This window comes from Lethenteron reissneri, chromosome 35 (genome assembly GCF_015708825.2).
Source record: "Lethenteron reissneri isolate LAM-NWPU_2019-01 chromosome 35, ASM1570882v1, whole genome shotgun sequence".
Lineage (NCBI taxonomy): Eukaryota > Metazoa > Chordata > Hyperoartia > Petromyzontiformes > Petromyzontidae > Lethenteron > Lethenteron reissneri.
In genome coordinates, this window is record NC_083813.1 from 8,863,977 (window position 1) to 8,884,170 (window position 20,194).

The following is a 20,194-nucleotide window of genomic DNA, read 5'->3' on the forward strand; positions in this document are numbered from 1 at the left end:
GAACATTTTTATGCAAATGCTTAAATAGGTCAACATTCAACCACAAAGCACGAGAATAAATGTATCATTGTACGGTGAAAATAATGACCACAGACACCAATGAAAGCAACATCAAGCCAAAAAAAGGAATTTATTTCAGTAATTCTTACCTTTTTGACTGTGAATCTCTGCAGCATGTGCAAAAATAAAAGGAAAGGTTTACTTATGACATCAGAGTCCAACATTGCATATAATTTACAGCCTATGCTACTTTTATCACCAAAGGAACCAAAAAAGCCCTTTGAAGCACATATACTGCCATCTGGGATATCTGAAGCCCTTTTAAATTAAAAAAAATTCAACATTATCTTTGAAAAAGTTCAGAATAATGCCATTTTAAACCTTGATATCAGCGGAATATTTCGGAAATGGGTGATGTGCCGAAGATAAATATGTTTGCATCATTTAACGAAGGTACAATACATCAAAAGAATCAAAATTGGTGAAAACTGTGTTTTCTATAGATATGGTACAATCGGATAGACAGCTGTATTAGAATAAAAAATGCAACTATTATAATAATCCAAATGTATTATAAATTACAGTCAGTATTTACCTGTACTCTATCTATACAAATCCTGACATTAAACGTATGCATATTGTATCGCCTGGATGAACTGTGAGATACAGACAGCACTTCGACTTTCAACAATCGGCATATACACGTATAAATATGCATGTCCTGCATTCCACAACCCGCTGATTTGCACAAAACTAATTTACACTCTCGCGTTTACCGTGCACCAACAATGAAACAAACAAACGTGTGCCATTTGGTGGCAGAGAAGGCAAAGTCAAGACAATAAAAATTCACCTTAACATGAGGATAGTCAAAAATAGAAAAAAACAATGAAGCTCATATGTTACACATATGTAATGAGCCTGTCTATTAACCGAGGGATTGAAGAGGCTTGCATTTGATAGCGCGTCTGCAGCGCTGCGTGGATGTCATGCGCTCATCCCACATGCCCATCCATTCCTTGAAGCTGGTCCTGCCTGGAACGTTGGTCTGCGTTCTCCAAAAACGGCAGACTTGTTTGCTTGCCGAAATGTTCAGGGCCTACACCTGCCCCACAGTTTTTGCCCCGAAAAAATGTCGTGGCATTTGGGTACGAGGTAAACAGGTCATACTATTACTTACTCATTCGCCGATTGCAAACCCCACCGCTGTTTGAAGGCCTCCCCACACCGCGTTGGCAATGGTCATGATTCGCCACACTAATCAGTGGAAGCTTGGTGAAGGGAGGCCACGGGAACCAATTCAGATCACCACTTGCCACTCGTGATAGCCGTCAATCAAACCTCAGCTTCCCGGGTTCATACAGTGGCGTTGTCATCCACTGCACCCCGCTGAGTCTGGATATTTTTGTTAAGCTTTTAGACAAACACAATATATTTTATCCATAATAGAGGTTTTTTGGGGTTAGATCGATTTTCTGATACCCATAGAGGCTATGTTCACGTGACCAACCACTTTCAACAGATTTAAACAAACGTGGTGTGTGGCTTGCAATGCTGATATTCATGAGGTGCCTGACTGCATAATTAGGAGCAGAGAGGGAAGGCAGTTAAAATTTAAGGGGCGGATATCACTCTATTGACCCTTAACTGATGACACAAAGGTGGACAGTCAATTGGTATAAAGGCTTACCTGAGCAGCGACGCGACATGTAAGCCTACGTAGCACCTTTAGGCACACTCAATGTCTCACCGTCGCATTGTACCACATTGTAGCATTCCCACGCAGTGCACATAAGGGGAGGATATCACTTCATTGGCTCTTAACTGATGACACAGAGGTGGGCAGTCAACTGGTACAGAAACGTACTTGAGCAGCGCCATAAGTCTACACAGCACCCAAAAGGCACACGTGTCGCTCAAAGTCGCATTGCAACAATGTACCCACGACGTATGCTATCCCAGCACGTGGTCCGTGACAAGTGCACTGAACAACCCCCCCGTGATTAAACACAGCGCGGAAATACGTCTGCCTAATATGCGCGCAGTGCGGCCAATCGACGGCGTAAATCTGGAGAGCATGCGTGTATCAGAGCTCAATAACAGCATCAATAGCTGTTCAGTATCCTGTACTTACTGCCGATTCATTACTCAGCCATCCCCGATGCCATGGCAGTCCATGACGACCACACCGGGCGCGAAGCAGCTAGTAGGTAATGCGCGTCTCGTGGTGCAAACGCGCGCAACGAGTTGTTTGCACGCGCGCGCGTGTCCAGCGACGACGTTGACCATCCGGGCGCAAATTGAGGCCGTTTATTATTTATAAGCCTTACGAGGACGGGATGAGCGCACTCGCAATTAACGGTCAACAGGCTGCACTGCTCGCCGAAGCGAGCGCCCAGACATGGCAATCAGACAAAATTCCAATTAGTACATCTCGCAATCTCGCCGAATGCACGCGCGCAGCACTTTATCGACACGCAAACACTAATTGCTGCCGCGGCTCCTGCAGCAGAGCAGAAATTGACGTGGAGAGATGGCCATAATGAATTCCTGTGGCGCTTATACTTTTAATAAGCAGTGCATTACAAAACACGGGCGCACGTGCGGTTCGCTGCGCCATCTCGGGCGTTTGCGTTACGACGCGTCAGTGGCGGTGACCGTAGTAGGATCGAGCTTATTCGGCCGTGTGCGTTGTTCACACTGCTAAGGCCAACCCCCTCGAGAAGATCGTGAGGGCCATTTAAAGTATTCCGACAGTCTCTTGACCAATGTTTACTAGATCGAGACGACTTCACGAGGGGCTTAACATTTTTATTCAAAACTCGCCGATGCCACTTGAACCTGGCACACGCTAACGTTGGCCGCAAAGGGCAATGCCTCACCTCGATAAAATAAAATAAAAAGTTTAAATAAATGCAAATTGCTGCGACGCTTGTATGAAGGCTCTTGAAGAGCAGGTGCGTTAACCGATCACGTTGAAAAATGTTCCGACGCGATCGACTGTGAAGTCTGACCGCTTGATCAACTGATCGATTGTCAACACCAAAGTTGACGCGAAACGTAGTTATGGATGGCACGGGACTTTATCTCCAAGCGCTGTTTAAAGAGAGCAAGGCTACTTCACTTACTGCTAACGTTGGCATATTATTTCCTTAGTAGTCAACGTAAGCATTTGGAGATGCTGAGTGTCTATGCAGGTTGGTCTGTAATCTTGCCGACAATGTCTGCGCTCTGTCTTGTCTGTAACGCAGTAACCAACAATTTTTGGCCACCAATAAGTTATCAGATTGACATTGGCTGCGATCATTTGCAGTATAAGAGCATATTATCACTAATTAAAACGAAAGCCATAAGTCTTCGATCACAGTGGGTGTACGTCTGAAATGTCTACACCAACAGCGGGGCTTCCTTTGCTCTTCCAGTTTATATCCGGAGGTGGGGTGGGGGTGTGGTGGCTGCGGTATTCCCAGGTGAAGCCGCGTCAGCACCGTATTTCACTGTGCCCCCCCCCACCACCACCACCACGCGCAGCCCATAAAAATCTGTCGCGCAATTAAGTCCTCAATTGACGATTCACTCCGAATGATGCGAAGTCCACGCGTGCACACCCCAGCCCTCTCCCCTCCGACCCCAACCTTTTAATTATGTCCCGAAACGGCAGCAGTGATCCCTCAAATGAAGCAGTTCCACCTTGCCCGCTTCTCCGTTTAATGATCCCCTACGCACGACAGTGGTGACCCCCCCCCCTGAAATGCAGTAGTTGCTGCTCGCTCGCTCCTTGTTTAATGATCCCTGGGTTGGCCCGCGCTGAGAAAGAGAGGCCTTGAGTCAGGGGCTCAACGAGCAGAGAGCATCTGTGGGTGGTGCAGTGCGCGCGGTGGATCCATCCATGAAATACTTCACGCGACGGCCGAATGCAGCCAGGAGCGTTAATTTTGAACGGATCACCAACTACGGAAGGGTAATGGTAAACGGCAAAGTCTGCCGCCCTGAAACTCCTTGCTCACGTCACTGCTGGCAGAAGGGCCCTCTCCAGAGGGAGCTCAAGATGGCCATTGTATCGAGTATTTGGCCTACTCTCCCACACTTGGCCAGGCATTTTGGAAGAGGTGGGCGCACCCACACTTTACCCCCACCACATGTGACTTTGTCGATCGATTAAGCGTGTTGCACCCATTAATGTTGCTGGGTGGACAGAGGAAGGGGAACTAAGAAGCTTCTTCGTTGTTTCAACTGCCACGCTGGGGGAGATCGAATCGAACTAGCGTTCTCAGGATTGCAAGTCCACTGTGCTAACCAATACGGCAATATCTAAAATGGGAGGTTGTCACAATTGAATAGCAGTATGGCTCCGAATTTAGTACGTTCCGAAACAACCAACAGTAGGTAATTAGATGAATAAACAGCACTCTGTCATGCACTTTTAGCTAAAAAAAAGACCTCGCGTGATTAAAATTATTTGATTGACCTGAACATCAAAAGGAAACACAGCATCATATTTTACTCCCTTGGGCTGCAGATGTTGCAATTAACACCACATCCTAATACAGTTGTTTTAATCTAATACCAATTAAGGAATCTGTACGCATTCTGTTGGGATCCCTGCTCTGCACTATAATTAGCATGCAAATCCTGTAACAGCTTATTTAATCTGGGTATTATTAACCAGCTGTCCTTCCACCAAACGCTAACCACAAAGAGGTGAAAGCTGGGGTTAGGCAGACTGGCAAGCGATTCATCACTTGCACCTTCCACACTTGCAGTTAAACTCCATTAGGCCTTTTCCATTTGACATTTATTCACTTTTTTACGTGATATGCCGCCGTGGTGAAACGGTCAGCACACTGGACCGGTAATCCGGAGGTCGTCGGTATGATTTGATCTCCCAGTGGGGCAGTTTAAATAACAAGCAAGTTTCTAGAGCGAAGCCTTCCCCCACATCCCCCCCCACCCAGAAGTAAAAATGGAGACACCAGTTAGTCAATAGTCACGTCACGTGTGGTGGGGTAAAGTGTGAGTATCCCCACCTCCTCCAGGAATGTTTGGACAGCGTGGAATCGTAGTAGTTAAATGTAGGCCAAGTACCCTATGGATTGGCTCTTCTAAGCTCCCTCTCGTGAAGGCTGCAGTGACATGGGCAAGCAAATTGCAAGGCTGAACCTTTACCTTTTTACTTGTTTTTTTATCGCAACCCGTTCTATCGTCATTTTCGAAATGTCCGTAGAATACTTTTAGTTAGGCGTCGTGGGATTTTTTTTTTCTAAGCGAAGATCCAATTTAGTGAATAAATATTTGTTAACATTAAATGATACTGCCTTGTCTATGTGTAACTTTGCATGTGACTTACTGCTGTCATTACGACCAGGCCCCAAATGAGGTGGTGGAGCTTAGTTAAACCGTTATTAAATATTGTAAATAACTTCCCGTAAGATTTACATGCATGCACAGCTGGTCGTGGGTATATTACGATGAGGTACTATTTGCTTAAGGTTAGAAGATATCTTTGCTTCCAGCTCAAATAACATATCTTGCATGGCCTCACATTTGCATTTACATCAATCAACATGGAATAACTTGTTAGGATCTTGCATTTTCATTAATCTGAAAATCAGCGGCAATCGATTGCTGAGGAAATTTGGCCGCATGAATACACAACACCGCAACTTGAGAAATTTATGATAAATCCATATTAATCCAGGATTCTGCACACTGCACACTGCGTGGGCCATAAAAGTGGTTTATGTGAAACACCCAGGGCTTTCTGGGAACCAGTGGGTGGCCTGGGGTCAGCAAGCACCCTGGACCAGTCGACAGGAATGGAGCAAACACCAACCAATACAACGAGCACTCAACTAGGCCTTTATCCATTTAGTGCCATAATGGGCGAAGAGGGCCATTTCGGCATACCTGGGGTCAATTCACTCGCCATTCAATGATCAATGCACTCTATTCAACCAGGACTGAGCTCATTAAGATGTAGCATCATTTTCCGCAAGGGAAGCCGAAGTATATCTCTCACACGGAGAGACCTGCCAACAACGGAGAATGTGATGGGAACCAGTTCCTCAGTTCTGAGGGTTTCCCATGGCATTCGTTGCAATAACAGAGGGCAGAAATTAGCAGTGCATATTTTTGTTTTTGTGCAACGACGCAAAGGAGGAAGGTTGCAGGAGTTTGCAAAAAAAGTGGTCTCGGCCATGCCGTTAGCTTCAGCAATAGAGCTGCCTCTACACCTCTGTTTCTAACGATGTTCACAATGTGGGAGGTGAGTTTAAGAGCAAAGTTTGGGCCAACTAATTTATTTTGTGGAGAAAAGTTTGATTGGGACAGAAGCTCAGCACTCTGCAAGGGTAGACAGCAGAGGTGGAACAATTCACCCTCCACTGGCAGTTAAATTAATATTCACAGTGCAAGATCAGTTTGATTCCAGAATCAGTTCTTATTTTTTTTGTCGTTAATTGTCGTGCTATCAGTGGCTGCAGGAGTAATGTTCTCCCTTACCCATTACACATCTCAAAATACTGATTCTTTCAAACGCAATTCGATGCCTCGATCAAGGGCTTAGGAATCGAAGCTTTCAAAACTAGTCGAGGAATCAAAGCTTCATTCCACTCCTAATAGCAGCAATGCACGAGGATGCAAGTGTCTTTTCATTTATAACAGTCCTAAATGGCTAACAATAGCAGCCATGGCGTGTTGGCTCTTCACTCGGCTCACAGAGACAGACAAAGCGACATCATCAATTGGCAGTCAGGCCGGAACAGCCGACAAAAACTTGACTGTATTATTATTTTAACATAATTATGTATGGAGCCACCCATATGAGTTGCATATGCCTTGGTCACAAAGAGTGGCTTGTTTGCTTTGCGAAACACAATCCTTTTATAGCAGAGGGGCGAATTTGGCCACGACACTTGGGACACAAAGGACCACTATTTCAGAGATTGGCAATGTATGGGAAATTTGGCTTCACGTCTTTTTCCGAAGGATTGTGTGCTCCGTGACAAGAGGGGTCTCAATGCAGCTTGAGTTAGAATTGGGTTTTAAATATTTAAAGTCATTTGATTTGGAGAATAACACACTGCTAACCGCAGCCCCCTCTGATGCTACCTCAAAAAATGCGTCTGCTTACCAAGGCCCAGGGCCCAATCCAAACTCTCCTGCCATCACAGAAAGTGCCTATAAGCAAAACTAAATACAATTTTCATGAGTGCAATGAAATATATGTTTTAAACTAAATAATGTATTCGATTATCATCAACCATGGTCAATCCATTACTAGATGAAGGCCTCCACATGGATTCCAATGTCATCTCTCATGGTCCTGCGATCTAACAAAGACAAACCCCCCCCCCCCCATATAGTCTTAACAGACTGTAGGGACAAGTGCTGTTAGCGAGCACCTATGAAGGCTGGCATGGCGCACGAGGGGGTGGGTGGCCAGCACCACGCCTGGTAGCCTTTGTCTCCCTAGTACCAATGTTGACACATCGCGCCAGGTACTTATTTGAGGCTGAGTCGACCTAGGGGAGGCCCAGGACCGGTTCAGATACTCGTCACTGGTGTTAGCCGTGAGCGGGAATCGAACTCAGGCCGCCGGGATCGTATCGCAGTGCAGCGCTAACCGCAACCACTATGGCTCCCCACGATCTAACAGTGCACACTTGCGCACAAGCTTATTTCATTGGTCCACCACCTTGGCAGACACACTTGGACTGCGCCCTCGCCTTCAGCTCCACCCCTATCTCTACCCTCTCTCCCCCCTATCTCTGCCCCCTCCCTCCCAGAGGTCGCAACCGGGTACCCGATACCCGTACCCTACCCGATACCCGGCTACCCGTACCCGGCCAGGTACGGGTACCCGTTTGCGACCCTGGTTCGGCCAGGTACGGGTAGGCCGTGAGTCACTGGTGAGTAACCGTAGGGAACGGGTACCCGTACCCAGGGTACGGGTACGGGAATCAAAACCCGTTTGCGACCTCTGTTTCCTCCCCCATTGTCTAACGCACTCGCTTTACTTGTGTAACGCTGGTGCTTTGCTCCTACATTGGCGCTGGCTGCCCCGCCCATGCTGTTCACGCCGCACAGCTTTGCTCACTTTGGAAGCCCTTATTAGAAGCAGTTACATTTGGAGGCTTGCCCCCTCTTTTCTCTCCGCCTGATGAAGACCGCTTGTGTTGCGATCGAAACGTCGTGGGTTTTTGCTTTTATTTTAAATTATAATAATTTTTTTTATTTTAATTTAATTTTTATTTTATTTTCTATCTACGTGACTTTACCGAAAAACCAAGAATATGAATTCCCGCAGTCACGAAAGTTTTAAGTCGAAATTTAGACACTCTCGATACGTTACATAAGAATTTGTGCAGACAGGGAAACTCCGCTTATGCGTGTCCCGATCTTCCAGTCATCCATACCCGTGAATCAATCTGAAAGAAAAAAAATCCTAATATCCTATTAATATAATATTTATTCATCCTATGATCCAGGGTTATCTGGATGATCTTACATTAAGTGAGTTTTCGTACCAATCCTAACATGTGCGATGTAAACGTGGACAACGGAAGCAAGAAGGAAAAGTAAAACCCCTGGCAGCAGAAATGAGGATTGCGAGAAGCGACGTGGGGAAAAAATAGACGAGACAAAATAAGAAAGATCATGGTCAAAGGCTCTGAGTGGAGGCACTAATGAGGCATAACAGACGAGATGTTGATGGCAATGGCCACATGACGGGGGGGGTTTGTCAAATGAGGACCCTAGGGAAGAGTCCTAGAAGATATCCATGGAAGAGATGGAAGATGACAGAAGAGGCTTGGAGAAGAAGAGAGAGGGCAGATACTGCATGATGCATATTATACAAGAGATAGAGTGAGCCTGGGAAAACAGAGGGATATGGAGGAACACGTTGTTGCTAAATCAACCCAGGCGGAGACAGGACGCGGTGATAGATGATGATGAAGATGAAGAGGGGTTAACACGGAAGTGGCAGAACATTCATCTATTATTCGCTCGTATCCATGCCGTGGTTTGCCGAAGCATCACCGCATTCATTCTTTTTCCCCGTGGCTTTCCGTGTTGCAGTGACTCGGGTAGAGGAGACGAATTCATCAAATTATGCGTGTTTAAACAGATAACCGCATGGTTAACAGTAATAACGTCACACAGGCGAATATGAACAAGTGTATCTACCGATGGTGACGTCACAAACTAAAAAAATATCAATCGTTTGAAGTATTTATGATGAACATATATTACCCAAAGATTATGCGCATTGTCCACTCTACGTTAAGGCATATTCCCCCAGGCAATGGTTGCGACGATGACATTACTTGGTGATTAATTTAGCGCTGGAAAGTGTAAAACTCATCCGCTTCATGCTACTGGTATGGCTTAGCGGCCTGTGTGCAAAGCTGTTACCAAAAGCCCTTTTTCCGAGTCGCCATAGAATTAAGTAAATGCTTTTTTAATCGGTAAACATCTAATTTTCATTAAATTGATTAGACGAGCTCGATTGTACTTTAGGGATCATACGGGAGAGACTGCGAACATATCCCAAGAGTGCGTAAAGTCCACAAGCCAAGCCACGTTAAAACTGGAACAGTCGGCTCTTAACCATTTACTTGTTTTGTGCTTCAATGAAATGTCAGTGGGCCCTTCATGGCAAGTGTTGAAATTTAATTGGGCTAATAAGGAAGAGCTTCACCAATTATCACACATGTGCACGGTGTTCACGTGCGATTTCCCCGGCTTAGAACTATCCAAACCATGCTTGAGGTCACTTGATCGCACGTCACATGAGAAGCGTATGCGGGTCACATGTAAATATACACGCTTATTGGAACACGCATAACACAAAACCACCAGCATTTTTACCGCAAATGTCTCAGCAAAGTTTAACATGCGCCCATAAGTGGCTTACGTAAGTACTGTTCGCATGTGTTTTTTTTTTACGGGGTGGGTTAGCTAAGAGTAAAGGGTAAATAACTCTTTGCCAGAAGGTGCTATCGCCATTGTGTGGTTTTGTAATCAGCTGTTCCGAGGCACGCTTCAGTGCACTTCCATGCCGCGGCTATTATAATTGTAATTCGGGGCATTAACAGTGGTCAGATCTTATGTGCGGGCACAGGCGACAGCCCGGAGAGCATGTACGCTCTACCACTGTGAATGAACTCCGTCACCTATTCCATTCAATCCACCATTTCACCAAAGCCGGTGAAATGGTGCTTCCAAATTATAATGCACAATAAATATATAAATAACCCCGGCTTCAAATGTGCAACGATCATACGAGCCTGTCCTTGCTAAGAACACCTTTTATCTATAATAATGTATAATTATAGCCACACACGGCACAGCCAGCCAGGTGGCTCAGAGGTAGAGCGAGCGGCTCACTACCAGGCAGTTGAGGGCTCAAGCCCTGGCTGGGATTTGATTCGGTGCATCATTCCTCTAGGGGAGCTACCATCTTGTGGGGATGTCAATGGTGGTTGCTTATGGATTTAAACTTGGCTCCCACCATTCCAATGAGTATCTTCACCACTGTCTCAGGGCTGGGGACAAGGGAAAGAGCACCTCCTCGGTGCTCATGTGAGCAGGAAATCAAATCATATGCAGTGCAGTACTAGGGTTGTTTTTTTTCTCACCAAAAACTCATGGCAACTCATGAAAACAACAAATGCTTCCGTCACGTCGACCTTCAGCTGGCAAAAAAGAAATACACACAAGCACAATATTTGGCGAGAAAATGTAAATATGAATACCAAATGCACATTTTATTCAACAATATTTAGGTGACCTTTAAAAAGGCACAACGTTGTATTGCACGAATGTGTGCCTTGCTGGTACTTACTAGCATTGAAAAAAATCCCTTATTTATGGATTTCATAGATAGGGCCTGATTACTCTGATTGTCGGCCGAGATATGGTGTGTCCAAGTAAGAGATTGGATTTCCAAACCCTTAATGAGAAAGAGTGGCCTGAACCCAAGGGGCCTGGAAGAACTGATATTGGATAAATCTCTAAAACAAATTACTGCACGTGCAATAATGGCCACACATGTAGCGCATGCTACACGGGACTGTGGCAAACACCGCATGTTTGCAAATTCGATTAAACTGATTCTACAAGGGAAAATGGAAGGGAAGTGGGGATGAGGAAGGAAATGGATTAGTTGGCAGGCCGATGTCTGCAGTTGGATGGCACTCTCCACGACGCTGAAGATCGCGATAGATGGAAACCACCCGTCCATGGACGACACCAGTTCGAGAAATGTTTTATTTAGTCATTGTTCTTTAAAGTTCAACCAATCGGCCAGAGCAGAGTGGCGACTGCCCACTCACCGGAGGGTGTCGGCATCAACAGTGCCGGTGACGTTGATGCCGTAGAACCGCTGCATTGCAGAGACGGCGGCCGACATGACTCCCGGCGAGCGGATGGTGGACATGCGGGCATCTCCCCCAGGCAGGTAGCCGTACCGTTGCAGCCACGCCTGCAGTACCCGCAGCACAACCACCATCGCACACACACCACGGAGACACACATTTGTCTGGCGTCAACAGCCACAAAGGAAAACAGCCTTACGTATGCACTCTATGTTTGAACTTCTTTCACGCCGTACATAACCAACCGTGCTAATCTTAGGTGCGGGGGAAGGACAACAAACGAAACACAGAAAGCCGCTCGAAAGAAATTCGTTTTCAATTTTTATGATTGTGCTGCATGGCCTTTTCGCGGTTGTGCACGGCAGCTGTGTTTTTGGGCTGTAGCGCGGTGTTGTTCGTCAAGATGTCTGACTTTTCTCCCCACTTGCCCGAAAGTTTCTTTAGGAACCGAATTCGGTTTTCTGCGAGACCTCCTGGAGAATTGAGTTTTCTGGCAAAAATCTCCCAGAACATTGGGGCTAAACGTCGGACGGTCGTGCCGAAACAAGCACCGCGGTACAACCCCGAAAACACATCGGATAGCCTCCTAATTGCTAACATACTGTGCGCGTAAATACCCTCCACATTTTCGGCCGCTCAGACGTTACACAGAGTTGTCCCATGCCAGCGCTTGTGGGTTTGCGGGAAATTCACATTCTATTGGAAAATCCCTCCAGGGAGGGTTAAAAAAAAGACTATATATATCTTAGCTGCCCAATGTCAGAACCATGTCTAATTTGGAACGCAAAGAGAGTAAGGGCAAAATAGAGATGAACAAAAAACTAAAAGAAACAAATCTGCGATGAAGTGCATAGTTAGTTCAATTCAATACAAATTGTAGGTAAGCTCTTCACAGATGTGGGGAAAAACCTCTCCAACATAAAAACGGCAGAAATAAACCAAGTAAAGATCAGTACTGTATCCGTCTCTTCTGAATCAAAGTATACAAATGAGACACCGGTGATTTCTAATGAAATATTCAAATATCATTTGTAAAAGCAACATTTTCAAACACTTTGGGCCGGTTTTTTGGTTGTTATTTTTTTTAACTAATTAAAATATTTTGGACAAGCTTGGAGCCTCTCACCTGTTGCAAAAAAAGTGCATAATTGTCTACCCAGCAACCATTACTGTTCTTACTCAAGTGCCCGAGTTTACGGGAAGTGACTTTCAAAGGCTAGGGCACTAATTTGTTAACATTCACACCGCCCTTCACTCACTGGGGGTGCAAAAGATGAGTGTGGGGGTGGGGTTTGGAGTCAGCCAAATATAAGAGTCAACTTCATTGAACAAATAAAAAATAAAAAGCGTTCTATCCTTTTAGACCACAATCGAACAGAAAGAACTTTGCAAAGCACCATGAGAAAGGGATGTCAAGAGGCGTACAAACAACGCCTTAGATTGCTATACATGTGCAGCTTAGTTACAAGGAATGCAGAACCGTCAAAGCATCTAAACAAAGCTCCCTACATAGTCAGCCTATGAGCATGGGCTATATAAATCAATTGGCACCACAGCAAATGCAACTACAGTACTCCTAAGGGGTAGACGCCACATCCCAGCATGTCGACTGTGCGCACACTCAAGTTTAGAGACTGCGGACGCTCTGAGATTGAAGGTCATTAGTGCATGCGAAGGTTGCATAATTGAATTCGCTCTTGTAAGGGTGCATCGATTAACATCGATTCTTAAGCCTAGTGCCATGCGTTGAATCGTGCGCGTGTATGAGAGTACAAGTTTTTCTTATTTATACCAAGTCCGTAATTATAATATAATTATAATATATATTGGAGGGGACACATCCCCCCCAATATTTAAATATGCTCAAAATGCCCCCCCCAATATATTGCTATAATTTTTTTTTTTAATTCTAATAATTGCTATGCTATGTAAATAAAAACAACAATTTGCTAAACCTTGGCCACATTATCTGGACTTTTCTTCATATAACAATGCATAGATTTCTGTTTATAGTATTGTGGTTATGGTTGTACTTTATTAATCCCTAATCTCTGCCATTACATACAATGAAACAAGAAAAGGTAAAAAAGAAAAAACAGAACAATGTAATACAATACACTAGTAGACATTATTGTAAAAAATAAAAATAAAAAATCCATGCTATGTGTTAGTAAATTTTTTAATATTTTAGGCAGGAAATTAGTTTTCAAATTTAGATATATTTTTTTCTGGGAGGAGACCCAGACCCCTGGAAGATTTGGTCCCCCCCCCAATGTTGACTCCATGGCTACAGCCTTGATTTATACAAATATGCACATGTGGAGTTTTGCGTAATGAGCTGAAAGAACATTGCAGAGAACTTGGACGAGCAAATCTAGTGCCGGATTATCCCAGTAGCAAAAGTAGCTACATATTCTACGGGCCCCGCACTTTCAAGGGCTCCGCGCTAAATGCTTTCAAGCTATCAATTCCGGTTCAGTGATTCTGCACTTGCTCTATTACTAAAGTACTATACTGCCTTCAACTTTTACGAACGACTGTGTGTTTAAGGTTAGCGATTTGTCGTATTATCTGGTTGTATAGAAAATTAGCGTTGTAATATTTATGTGTTTCTTTTTATATTTAGGGCCGCTTTATACCATATGCTACAGGCAATTACAATAAACTACGACGTTTCGATCGCAACACAAGCGTTTGTCATCAGGAACAGGAAGTTATTTTTTTTGTCATTTTCTTTTAACCTATCTACGCGACTTTACCGAAAGACCCAAAGAATAGTGAATAACTCGTTAAGATCATAATTTGTACTTGCATACGGTTTTGTAAATACAGTGCAAATCACATGGTCATATACAGCACGAGTATTTCAAGTATTTATTTGTAGTAATTTGTTTTCCTTTCCGATACTTTGCACTCCGATGTTGTTTTGTATTGTTTGTTGTTGTTGTAACTTTCTGACCTACCCCTTACTGGATATCTGTGAAAAAGAGCTTCATAGCTCATCGGATTTCTCCAAGATAAGTAAAGATTCTGAATCTGAGTGTGTTGTCTAAAGATTTATGAATAATAATTGGAATTATACACATTATTACAGTTTAAACAAGGGAACGCATGCAATTTAAACATGGAAATCTATAAATGAAGTTATGTACTTCAAGGGAAAAGGAATAACGCCATCAGACATCATTTGATGGGTTTTTATGATATTTTTTCAGATTTATCGGAACATGCCTGAAGCACGCTCAGATAGCTGAATGTAGCTATGGGAAGAAAAACATTATTACAGTATTGACAAGACAAGGCAAAAGTACCTTCTGCAACACACAGCATGAAGATACATATTGTGCATTGTTTTATTCATCAATGAATTATTAACTGTATTCTAGAGGCTATAGGGTTCTAATTCCCATTTGTGAGACCAAAGTGGAACTGTCAGGGGCGAAAAGTAACACCTCATTCTCATTGTTCCAGGACTATGAGTGAACTCAGAATGATAATCTCTATTTATACTGAAAGAATCCGATGACCTATAAAGCTCTATTTCACACATGTCCAGTAGGGATGGGTCAGAACGTTATAACAACAAGCAATACAAGAACACGATAGGAGTGAAAAGTATGGGAAAGGGAAACAAAAAATGCATTACAAATAAAACTCAACTATTGTTTATCTTACCAGGTAAAGCCCACCGAGCTATATTTGCTTCTTTTTCAGAAGTGACCTGGCCACAAATGATCGCTTAACGAAGTGGCTTACAACGTGGAAATTTATCACAGCAAATAATTTAAATAATCTTAATGCACTGATTGACATACCTGTCAACCCATACGGTTTACCCGTATTCTTGTACAGGGACATTGAGTTTTCCCTGTACAAAAAAATGTGTATATTTGTTTGTGTTTCTCCCTTGTGATGGCACTTTGTAGGATGAACGTTGAGATTTATAAAGGCACGGGGTGACCAAAAAGGTCTGATTTGGTCTGTAATAAGGTAGGGCACTGATAAGGGGTTGACAGGTATGGATTGGTTTTGGGATATTTGACAAATTCAGCAGCATATATCTAAAATAATAATAACAACAAACACACGTTGGTTGCTCTCCACGCAAATTTACTTGTCAAGTGTGTTTTAGTTTGCTAATTAAACTAAAGATTATTTTTGGGTCAGCAGGCCACTACCACCATAAATTGGTCTGACCCACAAAGGGCAGGCAATTTAAAGTCGAGTTTACAAAAGGGCACACAATAATGTAACAAGAGTGTGGAATATCTCACACTCTCGGTAAAAAAATAAAAACACAAGTATACTTTGTGTTGGTAAATGTGCAGCCCTGCAATTGTTTTTTTTTCTCTCTCTCACCAATGCTGCTAGAAAAAGGCCTCCTCTACAGGAAGCTCAAGGGAGCCCCTCAAGAGAATAGTTGCCCCCGTCTTCCGCAGTGGCCAGATGTCTTGGGAGAGGTCGGAGTACCCCCCAACCATACACCCACAACACGTGACCCCTGCCCGTCCACTAACCGTGGTGTATCAATTCATACTGCTGAGTTGACAAGAGATGGGGGATTTAAGGTTGCACCCATTGTCTGCCTCGCCTGGAGATCGAATCGAACTTCTGGATTGCAAGCCGAGTGTGCTAACCATTGCACCGTGGCGGCGTCCCTGTACTTGGTACACATCGAGCGGTGCACACAGATCAGCCACCAGAAGTCTTCTTGGTTCTTTCGGTAAAGTCACGTAGAAGGGAAGTAATAAAATAATAAAAATAAAACATAATAAAATTATTCTCACGACGTTTCGGCCACAATGCAAGCAGCCGTCCTCAGGTGAAGAATGAAACACCACCTGAGGACGGCTGCTTGCGTTGTGGCCGAAACGTCGTGAGAATAATTTTATTATGTTTTATTTTTATTATTTTATTACTTCCCTTCTACGTGACTTTACCGAAAGAACCAAGAAGATGAACCACTGCAGTCACGAAAGCTTTAAATCGAAAAGCCACCAGAAGCTAAAGTCACATTCTGAGCAGCTGAGCATGCCTTGACTCAAAGGCTGCAACTTCCGGAGGGTTTGAATACCGACATGCAGGCTGAATCTAACTCCTGTTCAGCAGCAGCTCAGCGTACTGCACATGTGTCGAGAGTGTGTGTGTGCACGTGTGCTTGCGTGGGGAGCGGTGGTGCAGCGGTTAGGGCGCTGCGCTATGAACCCGGCGATTCCCACTCACGGCCAACGCCGGTGACGATTATCTGAACCGGTTCTGGACCTCCCCTAGGTCGACTCAGCCTTAAATGAGTACCTGGTGCAATGTGTAAACATCGGCACTAGGGAGACAAAGGCGGTCGGGCGTGGTACCGGCCACCCACCCCCTGGTGTGCCGTGCCGGCCTTCATAGGTGCTCGCTGACAGCACTTGCCCCAACAGTCTGTTAAGGCTGTACGGGGGATCTTTGTCTTTGTGTCTTTGTGTACTTGGGGAATGGTTAAGCAGTGGTTAGCACACTGGACTACAGCAAAACAAGATCAATTCCTGGCCATGATTACATCATTCGAAAGTGATATCTGCACCTCTGTTCTGCCTTTCCATGATTGACTTGCCCTTACATCAGCACCTATTGTGGTGTATAAGTGTATTGGAACACAATCCGTATGAATATATTGCCCCATGTATAAGGGAATTTAGGGGATATATGGTAAAGGCTGTGGCACCACAACAGGGAACTACAGGGATGAGACGCTCAACTCATGATGCCGTATTTGATTCAGCAGTAGGAGTGACAAACATAGCCGGGTGGTTAAGTGGTGGCTACATCACGTGCCATTCTGGCCTCAATAGGTGCTTGCTAACAGCAATTACCCAAAGGACATGAGGCTATACGGGAAAGCTTTGTATTTGTAATTGGACTTTGTGAAGTATTTAAGTTTACATGTTACATAAATACAGCATTTATATTTTTAAAAAAAGCAAACTATCATAGCACAGCACTTTGCTTCCTCAGGAGAAAGGACCGAAAACACCACATGTGTCTTTATTGTCCAATTTAAGGAATACTTGAAATGTGAAAGAGCTCAGGAAAAATAGTTCAAGGAACTGCACGGCACCTCAAACTACCTCAGCATGTTCCCCAGATTTGCCATTGGCACAGGCTAATTAATGACTGCCATCTATATCTAGTGTGATTTTGTTTTTGATGCTGAAGTGTAACTTAGCAGAGGTGTTTCATAATTACGGTATAATGAAAGCAGTCGACATTATACTGCTAAATTGAATATCTCTTTCCCTTTATTGGTAACATTAGGCTCATGTTAAATGTGTGCTTCCCTAACTCCAAGGCTAATCAGATTGAGACTCAAAATGAGCCAATCAGATTTTGTATGAAATGCAAAAATCTTCCCATACTGTCCTGTCCTTGGGAGAGAATGGTAATCATGCTGCTCAATCTCTTTGGGGAATTTCAAAAGCTCACAACTCCCTTGGCACAAATGGACCATTGAGAGGCAATGTCATGCATTAAATATTCAGCCCTTTGTCAATCCACTGCTGGATGAAGGCCTCCTCAAGCTGGGTCACACAATGGGGTTTGTTTTGTATGTGTTCCGTACATAGCCAAATGTGTTATGCTGGTCAGTGTTGTTGAAGCGGAAGGGGTGAAGGCCATGGAACGGTTCAGATATCATTCACAATTGGTGATAAAATGGCTGGGAATTGAACTCAGGTCACCGAAGTTATAGCATAGTGTGTCAATAACTGTGCCATCACTCCACCAGGTAAAAAAAACTGAATGTAGAATAATAATAAAAATCACAAAATACAATGCATGACAATAACTCAACACATTTTAGATGCGATTTTAAATTTAACAGTGTCATTTGTTATACTTCCTATCCTATCTTCCCAATTACCTGCAGTACAAATTCTGGCCTATCCAAGGGAGCCATCACACTAGCTTATTAAAAGTAAACAGAAAATATATTTTTTACATTAAATAAACATATTTTTTGTTATATCACACACTACACGCTGAAAATTGTCATCTGTCACTTTATTTAGTTTTAGCGTTTTCGTCTCAACACGTTTAATAAGATGTATAATACATAACACATGTGCACACATAAAATAAAGTTATAACTGGAAAAGTAAGCAGGCATGCTCTGCAGCAAGCACAGAGGTAGGCTGCTGGTTAGGACTTATTAAATCCTGGACAGCGCAGTGTGGCCCAGAAATCTGAATAAGAGTGACCTAGAATGAAAAAATAAAAAAGGTTTGTCTTGGAAATATACACAGAGCACACACACACACACCCATGAAAAGTGAAGCATGATATACCAAAACAACCCCAACTATTTGGCCTGATTTTACTTTATCATCTGCTATGTCAAGGACATGCAACTCCAAGGCTGCATGTGTCAATTGCCTACTATTGTCCTCTTAGTGCACTCAATAACCAGTTCACTTACCCTTGTAAATAAAATTAAGCCTCTGGGATTACCAGAACGATAACTATGAAGGGTACCCATTACGCAATGGCATATATGCAGTCGTATCCAGCAGTGGAAACTGATGGGTGACCTTTCGGCAAATCTTGTAAGATTGTAACTCATAAGAGCGATTGCTGTATGGGAATTATCCACAAAATGAAACGGGGATTCAATCACTTTAGAGCATGGGAACTAGTGGCTGTGCCAAGAGTGGATTACGTTCTCTAAGGTATTAATGTGTATATTTCTGGTACTGCATCTCACAACATGGCAATACTGTCCTGCATCAGTTACAATAAAATTTAAACAATACTCTATTAAAGTTCTATGTACAATAAATAGAAATTCAGGTCTTTTCTCGTAAAAAAATAGCATGAAGGTTGGTCAAACGTCAGCGTGGGAACTAAACAATGAGCAGTCGAAGGCTGAAAAAAATGACCATGCAGAGGCTATACACAGGGACTTTCAAAGCAACCACACAGGAAGCTGTAACAGCAGCAGCTGGGCCCCAAATGGGGAGGAAAAAATAAAACTGGGGCCCCTTTTGCGAGAGCAGGATCCCTACCTACAGAGGCACTCACTCCTAATGGGCCCTATCCAAGTAAGGAAATCGTGAGATTTTCAAATGAACTCGGGTCACTGAAATTGACTTAGCAGCGATGAAAGGTGAGTGTGCTAACCTGCACTGTGCCATAACAGCTCATATTGATTAATTGCAAACGTCGTTTGTGATTCTGTCGATATCAACATTAGTCCTTTAATAATTAAACCGATGGCTAACATTTACTTTCACCAGAAATGGAGAAAAGTGATTTCATGGAATTAGAAGAGTTCAAAAAATCTGGAATGGGTTTGTTTTAGTTTCTTGTGCTCAGTAATTTACTCCACTTTGCAGTGGTGGCATGCTTTGTTGACATAAGGTGATCAAACCCAGCTTTTAAAGTATAACTCAGATATTTAACATAAAGGTCCAAAGTACTTCAGCCAGCAAGACTTGAATGCAACGACATACGACTTTATTGTAAATGCCACACTAAAAAGAGCCCATAACTTTTAACCAACATTGCAAATTAGCGGTCTTTACCTCTCTATACCTGCAGGATATTTAACATTGATATATTCACGCATATAAAAGACTGATGAGATTGAGGTTTTTTCTTCCTCTTTTGGGTTTGTCTTGTGATGCTGCCATCGTGTAGCTTGGCTTGCAATCCAGATGTCAGCGGTTAGATCTCCAGGCACGGAAGTTGAAACAATGAGCATTTTGGAGGTTTCTTAACTCCCCACCGCCTGTCCACCCAGCAGTATAAATGGGTTGGTTCACCACTCTTGGTCTATT

The 20,194-nt window shown here is 43.6% G+C and overlaps 1 protein-coding gene across 2 annotated transcripts in view; it reads right to left on the bottom strand.

Moving 5' to 3' along the window:
• LOC133350894 (matrix metalloproteinase-16-like) overlaps positions 1–20,194 on the bottom strand; it is a 54,085-nt gene that overhangs the window by 25,110 nt on the left and 8,781 nt on the right. Inside the window, exons 3-4 of one of the 2 annotated variants that reach the window (XM_061565726.1) lie at positions 11,340–11,488; positions 150–167 (exon numbers count right to left, since the gene is read on the bottom strand). In XM_061565726.1, coding sequence (XP_061421710.1) covers positions 150–167; positions 11,340–11,488 — 167 coding nt within the window. The remainder of the gene's footprint in view (positions 1–149; positions 168–11,339; positions 11,489–20,194) is intronic. The other variant, XM_061565727.1, reaches the window with a different exon arrangement.